We start from the raw sequence: 14738 nt of genomic DNA, 5'->3' as shown, positions 1-14738 counted from the left end.
GCTTCCCGCATGCGCAGTGGAAGTGAATGTCCAGACTTGAGCTTTCAGTTCCACTTAGTAAAATAAATAAATAAAAATATAATTGAAAAATAAATAGATAAAAATGTAAATCAAATACCTTTTTAAAGTATTGTTAGTTGGAAAAATGCTTTATTCACACTGTAAAGCATTTTTTCATTTATTTTCTTCTGTTATTACATTCATGATGTACCGCTTGTATGCTTGTAAAATTGTCATTCCCATCAATTGTATAGGGTAGCTTATCTCCGGTGAAAGCAAAAGAATTGTATCACTGGCAATAATCACTTGATATTTAGTAAGAAGCCCTATAACCATTGCTTTTCACCCTCTTACAAATATTCCCCATAGTCACAAATCACTGAATAATGGTATTAAATCTATCACAGTGAGTGGACACAGGTTCCCTGCTTTGGACTGTCTGTTCCTTCCATATATTCATAATATGTCTTATCAAACTAATCAAAGTAAAGACAAATTGTGGCATAGAACTGAATACACTAAAAAGTAATATACAGTATGTATTTATTGGTGCAATATATATATATATATATATATATATATATATATATATATAAAACAATTCTAATACAATCACTTCATGTTTTGTATAATAAAACCTTAAATATGGCAATAGTTTAAATTAATTACCTTATTTATTATGTTTATTCCTTATGTTTAACTGTTTTTTTATAACAGTTAAGTAAGAAAGGGGTTTAAGGAAGTAATTAATTTGAATTTCTCTACCATATTTAACAGTGTTCAATGAATTAATGCAAGTTATTTATAGCATTAACATTTTAGTTCCTCAGCTTGTATAGCTGTTAACTCACATTTTCAATAAAGAAAATGTAATTATCACTCTAAAATTTACAAGTCTGTTTTATTGTTCATTTTACTCTTGTGTTAAATAAATACTTGTCAGTTGTAAAAGAATGGCTAGAAGTGTGCTGTGAACATAAAAAGTCCATCTTTTTCTAAACACCTGACTATTCCCCATTATTGTGTTTGCAGCTATTATTCATGCATACAAAACAATATATGCAATGCATAACATGTATAAAAACCTGTATAATTGCTGAGATTAGTCAGAATGAAAGCTTTAATGCCAACATTAATCAAGCCTTTCTGAGTTAGTTCAAAGAGAAGTTTTCATTTAAATTAATAAGGTTCATAAGGTGATGGGTGCAGCCTGTCTAATGTTGAGAGCCTATGCCCCACAAAAACCTCAGATAATAGGCTATCTTGTTTTTATCAAAGTCCTGTGAATGCTACATTTATGTATGTAAGTGAGTGTGGCTTGCTTATGTATTTAATTTATAGTTTACTGCATCTCATTACAGCATGGTAATCATTCCACAAGCATTTACTCAAATAACTAGAAAACTATATACTTACCTATACTACAAAAACCTTAGTTCTATCCTCTTCCAATTCCTAACTCACCTTTGTAACCTATCCCTAACACATCCATAGCATAAGCCTAACAACCTTCTTCCTAAGCCTAGGTTATCCCTACTCATAAGACTAATGCTAATCAGCTGCAGCCTAACCCTAAAATCCACTAAGTCTAAACTTATCCCCACAGCATTACCTCATTCCACAGACATCAGGGGAAGCAGTGCATTGGAGGTGCCCAAGTACCAGGTTCTTCATGATGGTAAAAACAATTGTGCTCATGAGCATTGTAGTCATTCACAACTAGATATTAATCTGCCTATTGTATTCCTTGAACAATAGTATCAGATCATATTTCTTGTAAAGAATTATCCAAAATGTATTTATATAGCACCACTAATTCCACAGTGCTGTACAGAGAATGCACTCACATCAGTCCCTGCCCCAATAGAGCTTACAGTCTAAATTCCCTAACACACACACACAGATAGACTAGAGTTAATTTGATAGCAGCCAATTAACCTACTAGTATGTTTTTGAATTGTGAATTAACCTACTAGTATGTTTTTGAATTGTGGGAGGAAACCCACGCAAACACAGGAAGAACATACAAACGCCACACAGGTCATGGTCGGGAATCACACTCATGACCCCAGTGCTGTAAGGCAGAAGTGCTAATCACTAAGCCACCATGTTGCCTACAGTTGCAAAATAAACAAAATAAATAGTAATTAAGATGCTTTCATTTACAAAATGGATAACATAAACACATTGTAAATTAGATATTTTCCATCAATAGCCCCAGTCTAAAACTTGAAGCAATTAGTTCACCGTGAAAATTTGAAAGATACTTTATAATAGCAGCAGGGTGGGTGCAGGATATTTTATTTTTTGACTGCTAAATTAAAAAATAAACATAAAACAAGTGAGGTTAAAATAGCATTAAAGGGTCTAAACTGTGTATTATAATAGCACCATACAGTCCGTCTTCACTGTAACACTTACCTGTGTACCATATAGTCCCAGTGCAAATCGTGCTGCCAATGCTAATAATTTCTGATGCTATTTAAACAGGCTTGATTAAATTTATTAACATTAGCCAGACAAATAAAACATTGTTCAAATATAAGGGGCTTATATCTACATTAGCAATATATTTTTTACATTGTCCATAAAAAATATGAGTATACCTTTATTGGAATTCCATGGCTTTATTCTTAATAAAATATGGATTAGATTCTGATATGTCACACAGTATATCTCAAGCATTACAGTGACAAATTGCCACGCTATGAACACGCAGCTATCTATCTGTGTGTGATGCACAGCTGGATATTATTATCATTACTACTCTCTACAAAGAAAACATTGACAGCTGTCTTGCACTAGAAAATGCATAGCTATTTCAGTAATATTCATTGCTATCTCTCATAGAGAAGACATGCACAGCTATTGTAGAATTCATTAATCTAGGTATATCCACAATACTCAAAGCCATCTCTCCCAGTGTCGACATGAACAACCATCTTTATTGTCCAGGGAAGAGCATATGAAAGTCACAGAGCATTTGACTCTTATCTATGAGCCACAGCATGGAGATAGCAAATAGAGAAACCCCAGGGGAGGAGAGAGAGAGAGTGAGGTAAAAGAGATTTTAAATTTGAAGAAGAAAGATTTGGTGAGCCAATTGGGGTGTAGAGCAAAGAGAATTATACAGAGTAGGAGAAAGTATAGAGGTGGAACAGAAGAAAATTGAAGAAAGAATGTAAAGGAAGTTAGTGTCACAGCAAAAGGAAGATCACGTATATGGTAGGTTACCAAAGTTAAGATAGTTGAGATGAGATGAGATGACAATAAGAAGCAAAAGCAAAGCAAGACCAATATTTGATAGTGTTTAATTCTTTTTTTAGTTCATATGTCTTACTAATTACTTGTTCAAAATCAGAGATAGTTGACCGTAGTGCTGTGCATACAGCCTGTGTCCTGGCACCTCTCCAACTCCACGCTTCACTAAATGGTTCTCCAGAACCCAGACTCAATCATGGCAGCAACCACTGTGACTGCAGTAGCTTTGTTACAGCGATTGTTTTTATACTGACTAAGTATTATAGGCGATTTACCTCAATTATAGCTGGAGGACCTATAGACTCCACCTTTGCCTGAAATCCCTGGCCCTCTTTACTCCATCATTAGTTGCCGAGGAATTAATGGCCAGATTGAATGCAACTGTATAGACAGATATCCTCTAACCATTGCATTTATGCAAGGATTTATAATCAGCTAATAAAAGATTTCTGTTTACCCACCTGGCTGTAGTTAATCTATTTAATACGTCCATTAAATATTAACTTATTTTCTTATTTTCCTCCCCCAAAGATGTGCTATGATTAACTTATATATTGTCCATCAATACATGAGAGCTTTCACTCTCTTCTTTTCTGTTTTCCAACCATTTATGACATCAATCCTACTTTTAACTGACATTCCTTTCAACAGCAGCCATTCCTGAGCTCATTTATCTTCTTGTCTGTCTACCACTTCCTTATTTACTTTTACTACTTATTCCTCCGTTGTTATTTTTAATATAATATAGTACTCATTTAGTTGTCTGGTTTGCAATAGTATAGTATAGTACAGTATAGAATAGTACTCTTTTGATTATCCGGTTTGCACTAGTATAGTATAGTATAGTACTTATTTTGTTATCTGGTTTGCTCTAGGCTAATTTTAGTGTTTTATGTACCAATCTGTCTTCCATCCTACCACTCACTTTATCGCATGCTCATCTCTCCTTATTTCTTCTCTTTCCTCTAATTCTCTCTTGATTTCCAGTCATGTGCTCTCCCATTAAAGTCTAATTAACATAATTTGCATAATGTCTGCTCATTATTATGTTCAGAGGAGTTAGGTGATAGGAAAAGCAAGATAATAGGGAGGGTGTGTGTAGAAAAGAAGAGAAAAGGAGAGAACAGTGGTTGGAATAGAAAGTGAATGGTTAGAAGAAGAGATTGAGAAACTGAGAAAAGGACGGGGAGGGGAAGATGTAAAATGTACTCTGTGATACCGAACCCTTTGCCTCACTGATCCCTGTGGAGTATCACATAATATTACTTAAACAAGCAACTACTCACCTTCAATCACACGATCCTCTGCATAAAAACAGGGAGAGAAAAAAAGAGAAGTATGTGTCAGTTACTGAAGAAGATAATGGAGCATAAAATTACAACCGGAGATGACAGGCATATAAAGAGAGAGAGAGAGAGAGAGAGAGAGAGAGAGAGATAGGAATCTATTCTTATCTCTTTCCTACCCAGCTTTTGCCCCAATCCCTGTATTTACTGTATTTATAATTCACTTTCCCACTCTCTCACTGTGTCTATCTTTTTACAGAAGTACACATGCTTCCTCTCTCTTGTGTAGTTTTAATCTATATCTCTAGCTATTTTCTCAATCCATTGCTATCTCAGTTTTGTCTCTTACTGTGACCTTCATCTTCCTCCTTGCCCCTGGACTACCACTGCCCCAGGCTAATGTTCATCCAGCCAGCTGAGCCCCCTAGAGGCGGCCCCCCTCTTTGGATATGAATAGACCACTAGACCTCAGGCTGAGAATCAGTGTCACTGCTGGTGACATCCACAAGAGACCAGAAAGCGGGAGGGGAGATTGTGGAAGTGATTGAGATGAAGAAAACAGAGAGTGCTAAAAAGCAAGATGATGAAAGAGAACAGACAGTGAAATGTTGCACAGATATGTAGTGAAGTTGGTTATTTACTATAATAATAGCAGTTTTAGGGGAAGTATTGAGGGGAAGGTGGTTTAAAAAAGTAACTCAATAAGAAGAGGTGATGGGGAGTGGCATGGACAAATAATGAAGCTAACCGTTGGGATCCACATAATGCATTTTGTTTTTTTGTTTTTACAGAAGTCACAGTTTATTGAAGTATACAGATCAGTAGTATAAAAATAGCCAGCTAATGTGGCTTGTCCAGGACCCAGAGGCACAGAGGGAATGGCCGGATTCAGTCCCCCCTAGGCTTTGAGGAGAGAGCTATGGGGAGGTACTAGTTACTACTGGTAGGTGCCACCAGGCCTTAAACAGCAATAATATTAAAGAGATGGAGTTTTGACAAACGCTGAAATGCTATATCCTGGATGCTTGCCTAAATATATATTCATTAAAATTGTTCAATTTTTACTTATTATGAATTATATCTCCTTCAGATAATACATTTACCAAAACAACTCTTGAATATGCGTTTTTTGCTTTATATAGTGTTAAAATGTAACCTTTTTTAAAAAAAATGTAAAGGTGTTTGGTATGTCTTATTGTTTGGTAGTAGATTATTGTTGCAAATATCAATAGTGCTGTATTTATGACACTCATATGCTATTATGGAGTAATACGTTTGTGGTAACTACAGTACAGTCTTTCTTATTTACAATTACACAATAAAGTTATCAAATGACAGTAGAAGCAACTCTTTGGAGTTATGAAACACTTATGGATAAAAGGCACATTAGCACACCATATAACCAGAGATCTTTGTTTAATAGAAATTTGTGCCATCTGTAGCACAGATTTCTTGCTGGTGATGTCTGTGTGAAGGCCAGTCATATCACTGCTCTAGATTACCGAATCTATATGCAGATAAACTAGAAATCCAGGTAAAATCATTTTTCCTTCAGCCAATCAGGCTTGTGGAAGCCGTAATATTTCAGCACCACACCACTGAAAGTATATTATACACAAGTTAACCCGTGCATGATACTCATGCATTCTAGTCAAATCAAGCTACTTAAGGTGTTAAAAAGGTTCTTGTCATGCATTTGGGCCATAGCCCAGGCCTCCTCAGGGGAAGAGCGTTACTTCCCGACGTAAGCGCCCTTTTTTAACGTGGTTTTGTCCACATGTCACCACCTCATCATTCTTCTCCATCACCTCATCCTTCATTTTCATCGCCACATCTATCCAGATGTCTATCTAGACACAGGGATCTCTCTCAGCGGTCCTGAGTATCACACTCCTCTCACTCTGTCACCCCTGGCAACCATCAACCACTCCCCACTGTCACCCCCGGCAACCACCAACCACTCCCAACTGTCACTTCTCCCTCAAGAAATATATCAAAAGACAAGAAAGGGCGCCAAACATAGTGTACTAAATGTGACTCTTAGTGAATTTTCCACATGCGTGTAATTCCCGTACCAGAGATCCAGATAATATCAGCTTCAGTGATTGCATATGATGGTCTTCTCTAGGTACCGTCTAAGATGGACATCTGGAACCAGTTATAGATACTCCCAACAGTGTAACTCCAGGGTAGCTGGAACTCACAAATAAGCACAATAGTGTGATACCGCCAAGCAGGACTACATACAAAGGGATATTTATTAAAAAGAGCCACAGGCCTTACACTGCAGCTCCAAATATAAATTGCTCGTACATTAATACAAATAAAAAACAGCTTATCTGTCCTAATCCTCGTGTGTTGAAAGCATCAGGTGGGGCAATCCTGGCCAGTAAGTCCAAACTGACGACACGGGTCCTGGACAGCAAGCACACAAATCGCCAACGCGTTTCATCCTCCAATGTAAGACTTTCTCACTAATATCTTATTGGACAATGGATGTTTCAGGTTTTGCTTCCACTGCAGCGCAGGATGATTTTTATTTGTATTAATGTACGAGCAATCACTGAAGCTGATATTATCTGGATCTCTGGTACGGGAATTACACGCATGTGGAAAATTCACTAAGCGTCACATTTAATACACTATGTGTGGCGCCCTTTCTTGTCTTTTGGTTTAACAGGTGACATCTGCAGATAGGTGTCGTATGTTGGGAGCTGCCATCCTATTTTAAATTAAGTATACATTTCCAATTCATTTGTGTGTCTGCACTGTTGAGCGCCTGTCAGCTTAAAATTTGTTTGGGATTAGTTCAAGAAATATATATATATATTTTTTAAATCTTTATAAACACTTTTAACAATTAACAAATGAAATTAACAAAATAAAAACATCTTAGTATACCAAATTTCAGCCCTTTCTGATTTTTTTTTCCACACACACTAAGAATTTAGTAGGTCAGTGTATAACTCCACCCAGCAGGTGGCGCTGCAGCTTGGTTTTATTTTTTCCACACACACACACACAGACAGAATAACACACGCCACTAAGCATTTATATTATAGATATTTTCTTTATTAATTGGTGATTTTGCAGCATTTTCTTATATTCTCAATCATGTCTAAAAGTAAATATCTTCTGCTGTTTCTTGTTCCTATTTCGTATAGTGTGTCAGTAATAGGTCATTCAGTGAGGGTAAGCTAAAAACTCAAAATATTTTTGAAAGAGCTCGTTGATACATGCATTTTCAAAAGCATAATTTAGGAAATGTTGGGTAAATATCAAAAAAACAGTAAACCCAATATCTAAGCATAAAGCCTCCATCTGCCCAATATTGTTTGCAATACAGGGCTTCAGATAGCGGAAACCAGTTCAACACAATTTGTACAATGTCTGTTGGCCATCAGTCTTTCGTTTATAGACCAGAGGGATGGAGCTGAAAGTAATTTTGTGATGGAGATCTGCAGGGATATAATAGCAGTTGCTTGCAAAGAGGTCTACTGTCGAATGGGTGTAATTTTGGAGAAAAGAGGGGGGAAAAGTGTGGGCCAAGTGAAAGGTGCTTGAGATGAAGATTTTTGCAGATGTATGCATTTCAGCAGAGGACCAATAACCTGCAAAATGTTGAGTAAAGCATATGCAGTAAAAAACAATACTAGAATTACATCTTGGGAATATGCTGCATGTTTCCAGTTTGTAAATTAACCTTCTCAGGCTCACATGTCATATACATTAAGAGCATGCATTAGGGGACAGTAGGTGGTAGGTAGCAATATAATAAAGTCCAATAAATAGTCCCTATGATTTTTAATCCACCAAAAGTAGCTGGGAAGTGTGCTGAAAACAGAGTGATATATGGGAAAGATAAACAGATATTCAAGGAAGATCGCAATAATAGCTGAAATGTCACCACCTGAATAATATTGATATTAATAAAAACAAATCTTGTAAATAAGGAAGAATAGAGGCAAAACATTGTTATTGTTCTTTGGATATCATCCACAAAGAAACAGAGATTCCAATGTCTAGTGTAGACTGAAGCTCTCATTATGGGCTTGATTTAGAGAAAAACATAAATACGTGTATTTTCAGCTGCATATATCACCAATTACAAGTATATGCTGTCTAACACTACCTGTTTTACATTGATAAATTTATTTTTTTCATCAGTGTAATGTATATTGGCACAACTTTATTTAATTTACAGGTATACAGTCATAGCCAAAAGTTTTGAGAATGACACAAATATTATTTTTCACTAAGTCTACTGCCTCATTTTATGATGGCAATTTGCATATACCCCAGAATGTCATGAAGAGTGATCAGATGAATTGCAATTGCAATCCCTCTTTGCCATAACAATGAACTTTATTCCAAAAACATTTTCACTGCATTTCAGCCCTGACACAAAAGGACCAGCTGACATCAGGTCAGTGATTCTCTCGTTAACACTGGTGAGAGTGTTGAGAGGACAAGGCTGGAGATCAATCTGTCATACTGATTTAGTTAGAATAACATACTGGAAGCTTTAAAAGGAGGATGGTGCTTGAAATCATTGTTCTTCCTCTGTTAACAATGGTTAGCTGCGAGGAAACATGTGCAGTCATCATTGCTTTGCACAAAAAGGGCTTTACAGACAAGGATATTGCTGCTAGTAAGATTGCACCTAAATCAATCATTTATCGGATCATCAAGAACTTCAAGGAGAGAGGTTCAATAGTTGCGAAGAAGACGTCAAGGCGACCAAGAACATCCAGCAAGCACCAGGATCGTCTCCTAAAGTTGATTCAGCTGCGGGATCAGGGCATCACCAGTGCAGAGCTTGCTCAGGAATAGCAGCAGGCAGCTGTGAGTGCATCTGCACGCACAGTGAGGCGAAGACTTTTGGAGGATGGCCTGGTGTCAAGAAGGCCAGCAAAGAAGCTACTTTGTCTAAAGGAAAAACATCAGGGACAGACTGATATTCTGCAAAAGGTACAGGGATTGAACTGCTGAGGACTGGGATAAAGTCATTTTATTTGAAGAATCCCCTTTCAGATTGTTTGGGACATCTGGAAAATGCTTATCCGAAGAAGGAAAGTTAAGCTCTACCATCAGTTCTGTGTCATGCCAACAGTAAAGAATCATAAGACCATTCATGTGTGGGGTTGCTTCTCAGCCCAGGAAGTGGGCTCACTCACAATTGTGCCTAAGAACACAACCATGAATCAAGAATGGTACCAAAACATCCTCCAAGAGCAACTTCTCTCAACCATCCAAGAACAGTTTGGTGAAGAAGAATAATGCCTTTTCCAGCATAATGAAGCACCTTTCCATAAGGCAAAAGTGATAACTAAGTGACTTGGGGATCAAAACATTGAAATTTTGGGTCCATGGTCAGGAATCTCCTCAGACCTTATTCCCATTGAGAACTTTGGTCAATCCTCAAGAGGCGGGTGGACAACCAAAAACCCACAAATTCTGACAAACTCCAAGCATTGATTAGGCAAGAATGGACAGCCATCAGTCAGTATGTGGCCCAGAAGTTGATTGACAGCATGCCAGGGCGAATTGCAGAGGTCTTCAAAAAGAAGGGTCAACACTGCAAATATTGTCTCTTTGCATAAACTTAATGTAATTGTCAATGAAAGCCTTTGTCACTTATTCAAATGCTTGTAATTTCACTTTAGTATACCATGGCAACATCTGACAAAAAGATATAAAAACACTATAGCAGCAAACTTTGTGAAAACCAATAATTTTGTCATTCTCAAATCTTTTGGCCATGACTGTAGGATAAGACCCAATCACTGCCAGACTACAGTGGAGAAGTGCATTTCTAGACTCACTGAGCAATGTAATAAAATAAGTGGCAAATGTAATAAAGGCAGTCCCAATCTCATTGTCTATTTGAACAATAAATAATGTGAAACCAAAATGTATTTTAGGAAACAAACTTAAATATTTAATTGAAAGTGTTTAAAGAAGTAAAAGGTTGGACTTTAATGTTATAATTACACTTGCAATGCACACCTCCTAAAGTTTTGGCTCATCTGTGCAGGTCGATGAGCATTTTTATTTTGTGGCTGATGTCAAGTGTGGAGTAGAGGCATGTTCCTTTATGTCCGGTATGAAAACCATGGATTCTTGTTTTTAAATGTAATCAACTTAGAGAACCAATAAAGTTCATGGACTGAGACAGTGTCCTATAAAAGCACAGAGGACAAATGGGTAATTTTTAAAAAGAGAGAAAGAGAATATAACTGCCTCTAAAAGTGGGATATTGTATGGTAAAAATAATAGACCCCACTCTATACCCACCTGAGTGACAGCGCCCCAATAGGCGCTAAAATAGAAGATATACCTAATGGTGGGTGCTGCTTGTTAATGGTGAATCTCTAAGATAAAATAGCTAAAAGAAAAGAATAGTGATTGCGCTCTTATTTGGCATATAACAGTATTAGTCACATTCATTTTACAATTAAATATTAATGTTTATTCATATACAATAAACTAATATAAAAGTATTATAAAAAATAAATAATAGACAAATTGTACATTACATATTCAAAACCAGCAGCTTAAAATATGACCTGTAAAGCTGATATAAGAAAAAGTGGAACAGACTTTGAAGGAGAAATACTCCTTGTATATAGATTATAATTAATATGTCCACTAATAATAGTGTTAATGGCCCAGATTGAAAACAGCGTGTTGAATCAAGGATAAGAGTAAATGTATATGCCGTTACTCACAGATGCTAATAGGATTCAATGGATATCAATCGTTCCAATAACTCCTTAATGTTGGTGACAATGCATTGTATTTTAAGGTTCATGTACCTGCTCCTTTATGCTATTGGAGCCTTCATTCTTGAATACAGAGTCTATTTCCAGTCTACCAATTACTAGCTTCGGTCTCAATGATATCTGGCTATTCAGGACAGTTGATCATCTCGGTGCGTACTCCCTTTGCCCTTGAACTATCAGCATCACACAGCTGTATCTGAGTGGTCGCAGCCTGAACGTATGAACTGTGTGCAGTGCGCCCTAATTTCTTCAGATACAGACTTTCCAGTGGTCTCTTAAGCTGCAATCGATTGACCACTTAATAAAGTACCATTAGCTGCATACATATCTACAATGGGGCTTATGAAAACGGAACCGCTTCCACCTTCTGTTTGGCCGTATATAATGCATTGTTTACCAACATTGAGGAGGTATTGGATCGAGTGATATCCATTTCACAGACAGACACAGAAGGGGTAGGATAGTTCTTGGCAGTGTCCAGTGCAATTGGTCAGCGTCATAGTTCATACAGATACATGAGGGGTGGCAGTGTTCTTATCAGTCTCCAGTGACATAGCTGTGTGCCATTGCTCACACAGAAAACAGCTGCAGCAGACAGTGTTCTTGTCATTTTCCAGTCTCCAGTCACATTGCTAAGTGCCATTGCTCACACAGAAACAGGGGTAGCAGACAGTGTTCATGTCTCTCTCCAGTCTCCAGTCACATTGCTGATTGCCATTGATATGGACTCTAATCAGTCCACAGAAGAGCAGGAGCCCCAAACAACCCCTGGCACCAGTCGTGATAACACTAGTCCCTCTACATTATTTGCTAAAGCCTATGCGCAAGTGTATATTGGTTTTAAGTTTAAGGAACAGAAATGTAAAAAAAAAAATTGCCAGCATGCCATTCTATACACTCAGTGACAACGAAAGAATCAGGTCTTCACCCTTTCTGTATGAGTGCTAGTTCTGCAACTAAGGTCTGTCATGACGATGCAAGATCTTGTCATTCTGAGTCCAAAAGAGGTACCTAAAAACTTTTATGTCTAAAAGCCGAGCAGGAAAAAAACAGTAAGGCAGTAAAAGAAATTGTATGTTTAGAAATGACACAAATCCCTGTGGAGAGTCTATCCACGAGTGCTATGTCTAAACCCTAACATTTCTGATACTGTTCTCATAAAGCAACCTCCTTTCACCATTTCTGCAAATGTGTGGATGAGCAGCCCAAGGGTAGCCGGTGATTCACAAATTGAGGACGCCACTTTGGATTTACAACAGGATGAGGGGATGAGGGGGGTAACTGACGACAGCGCTGATGAGGATGTTGATGATGATGATGTTGTTTGTGTAAGTTCTGCACCAGTAAAAAAAGTTTTTACCAGTGATAAAAAGGAGGCCATTGTCATGCCTGGGCATAAGACCAAAAAATCCACCTCTTATGTGTGGAATTATTTTTACCCAAATCCTGACAACAGTTGTTTAGCCATTTGTAGCATTTGTAAAGCCACAGTCAGTAGAGGTAGGGACCTTAACCATCTAGGAATGTCATCCATGTTGTGCAATTTGAAGCAAGTTCATGGCAAGCTGGTGGGAAAATCTGAAACTTATGATAAAATAATAACGACAAGCAATTCAGCATCAGCTCCCTTCTCTCAGCTAGATCCCTGCATCTGCAATCTAAACCTACAACATCTTCCTCATCAATATCCTCACTAGTGATCAGAGTTTGTCCTGTAACCAAGTTGCTAATGCTAGATGACTCCTCCCAAAACCAGGATTAATCTGAAGATTTCTTGACCGTTAGGCCCGCTGCTGCTGGGGGTGGATCTGCATCCCAGAAGCAGACCAAGAAGAAGGCTACTAGTAGCTTACAACAACTGACTGTTAAACAATCCTTTGCAAGAGGAAGCAAGGATGAAAGCTGTCATCCAGTCGCAAAGCGGATCACAGACGCCATGGCGACTATGCTAGTATTAGATCTATGTCCAATATCCACAATTAATGCAGCTGGTTTTAGACAGTTAATTGAGGTCCTGTGCTCCCCTTACCAAATTCCATCACAACATCATTTTACTAGAAAAGCAATTCCTCACCTCTACCAGAAAGTTCAAAAAAATGTAATTATTGGGCTACAAAATGCCATACTACCCACTGTACACTTAACCACAGATATGTGGTCAAGCGGAACTGGGAAAACTAAAGATTATATGACTGTGACAGCCCACTGGGTTGGTGAATCGCCTTCAGCAGTAGGAATAGCAGCAGCATGTACCCAACAATGCAAGCTTTTTCAGAGACAGGCTACTCTGTGTATCACCGGCTTCACTAAGAGGCATACCACTGACAACCTGTTAGAAAAACTAAGGGATGTCATTACAACATGGCTTATCCCATTTGGACTCTCCTCAGGATATGTCATTTCTGATAACACCACCAAAATTGTGAGAGCATTACAACTGGGTGAAATCCATGACATTCCCTGTTTTGCTCACACAATCAACTTGGTGGTACAGAGCTTTTTGAAAAGGGACGTGCAGGAGATGCTGTCTGTGGCCCGAAAAAAATTTAGGGACATTTCCGACATTCTGAAACAGTATGTAGGAGATTGCAGCAGCTACAAGAAAAATTTAATTTGCCCTGCCACCAACTGAAGCAAGAGGTGGTAACAAGTTGGAATTCCACCCTTTATATGCATGTGAGGATGGAGGAACAGCGAAAAGCCATCCACGCTTTCGCCACAAGCCATGACATTGGGAAAGCAGGGGGAATGTATTTTAGTCCAGCGCAGTGGAGAATACTTTCCATGTTGTGCAAGGTTCTGAAACCATTCGAAGTAGTCACCTGTGAGGTGAGTTCAGACACTGCTAACTTGAGCCAAGTGATTTCCTTAACTAGACTTTTGGAAAAACAGCTTGAGAAATTGAAGGAGGAAATGAAACAAAGCAATTACACTAAGTATGTCGGACTTGTACATCAAGTACTTTATTTGCTTCTCCTTGATCCAAGAGTCATCAGCTTCTTGAAATCGGATCACTACATTTTGGTGACTGTGCTTGATCCTAGGTTTAAGATCTATGCCTTATCTTTACTTTCAACTGACCCAGATCACAAGAGATGCAATGAGCTTGTGCTGAGCCGCTCAAGTGGTACGTGACACGACAGTGTCTCTTCCTTCTGTTTCTCAGGATACTGCTGCTAGGAAAAACTAAGCTTTTCCAAGTGACCAAGAAATGATGCAGATGACTAAGCAGAACAGTTTGAAATCTGGTATGGTCTAAAAGAATTTCCCAAAAATCCTGGCACCTCTGCTGCATCTCCACCTGATCCTACTATCAACATTCAAAGAATGGTGGAGGATTATTTTAATGACAGCATAGAAATAGATACGTCAGACAGTCCCTTTTCATACTGGGAATAAAAAAATG

General features: G+C 37.9%; 1 protein-coding gene across 16 annotated transcripts in view; it reads right to left on the bottom strand.

Moving 5' to 3' along the window:
• The window catches only part of NRXN2 (neurexin 2), a 725960-nt gene that overhangs the window by 532572 nt on the left and 178650 nt on the right, over nt 1-14738 (bottom strand). For all 16 annotated transcript variants that reach the window (XM_075188775.1, XM_075188784.1, XM_075188781.1 and 13 more), the window contains exon 4: nt 4548-4565. In XM_075188775.1, coding sequence (XP_075044876.1) covers nt 4548-4565 — 18 coding nt within the window. The remainder of the gene's footprint in view (nt 1-4547; nt 4566-14738) is intronic.

Source organism: Mixophyes fleayi, chromosome 10 (assembly GCF_038048845.1).
Source record: "Mixophyes fleayi isolate aMixFle1 chromosome 10, aMixFle1.hap1, whole genome shotgun sequence".
NCBI lineage: Eukaryota > Metazoa > Chordata > Amphibia > Anura > Limnodynastidae > Mixophyes > Mixophyes fleayi.
Note: the sequence above shows the minus strand (reverse complement) of the source record. Positions and strands in the feature narration are given on the sequence as shown.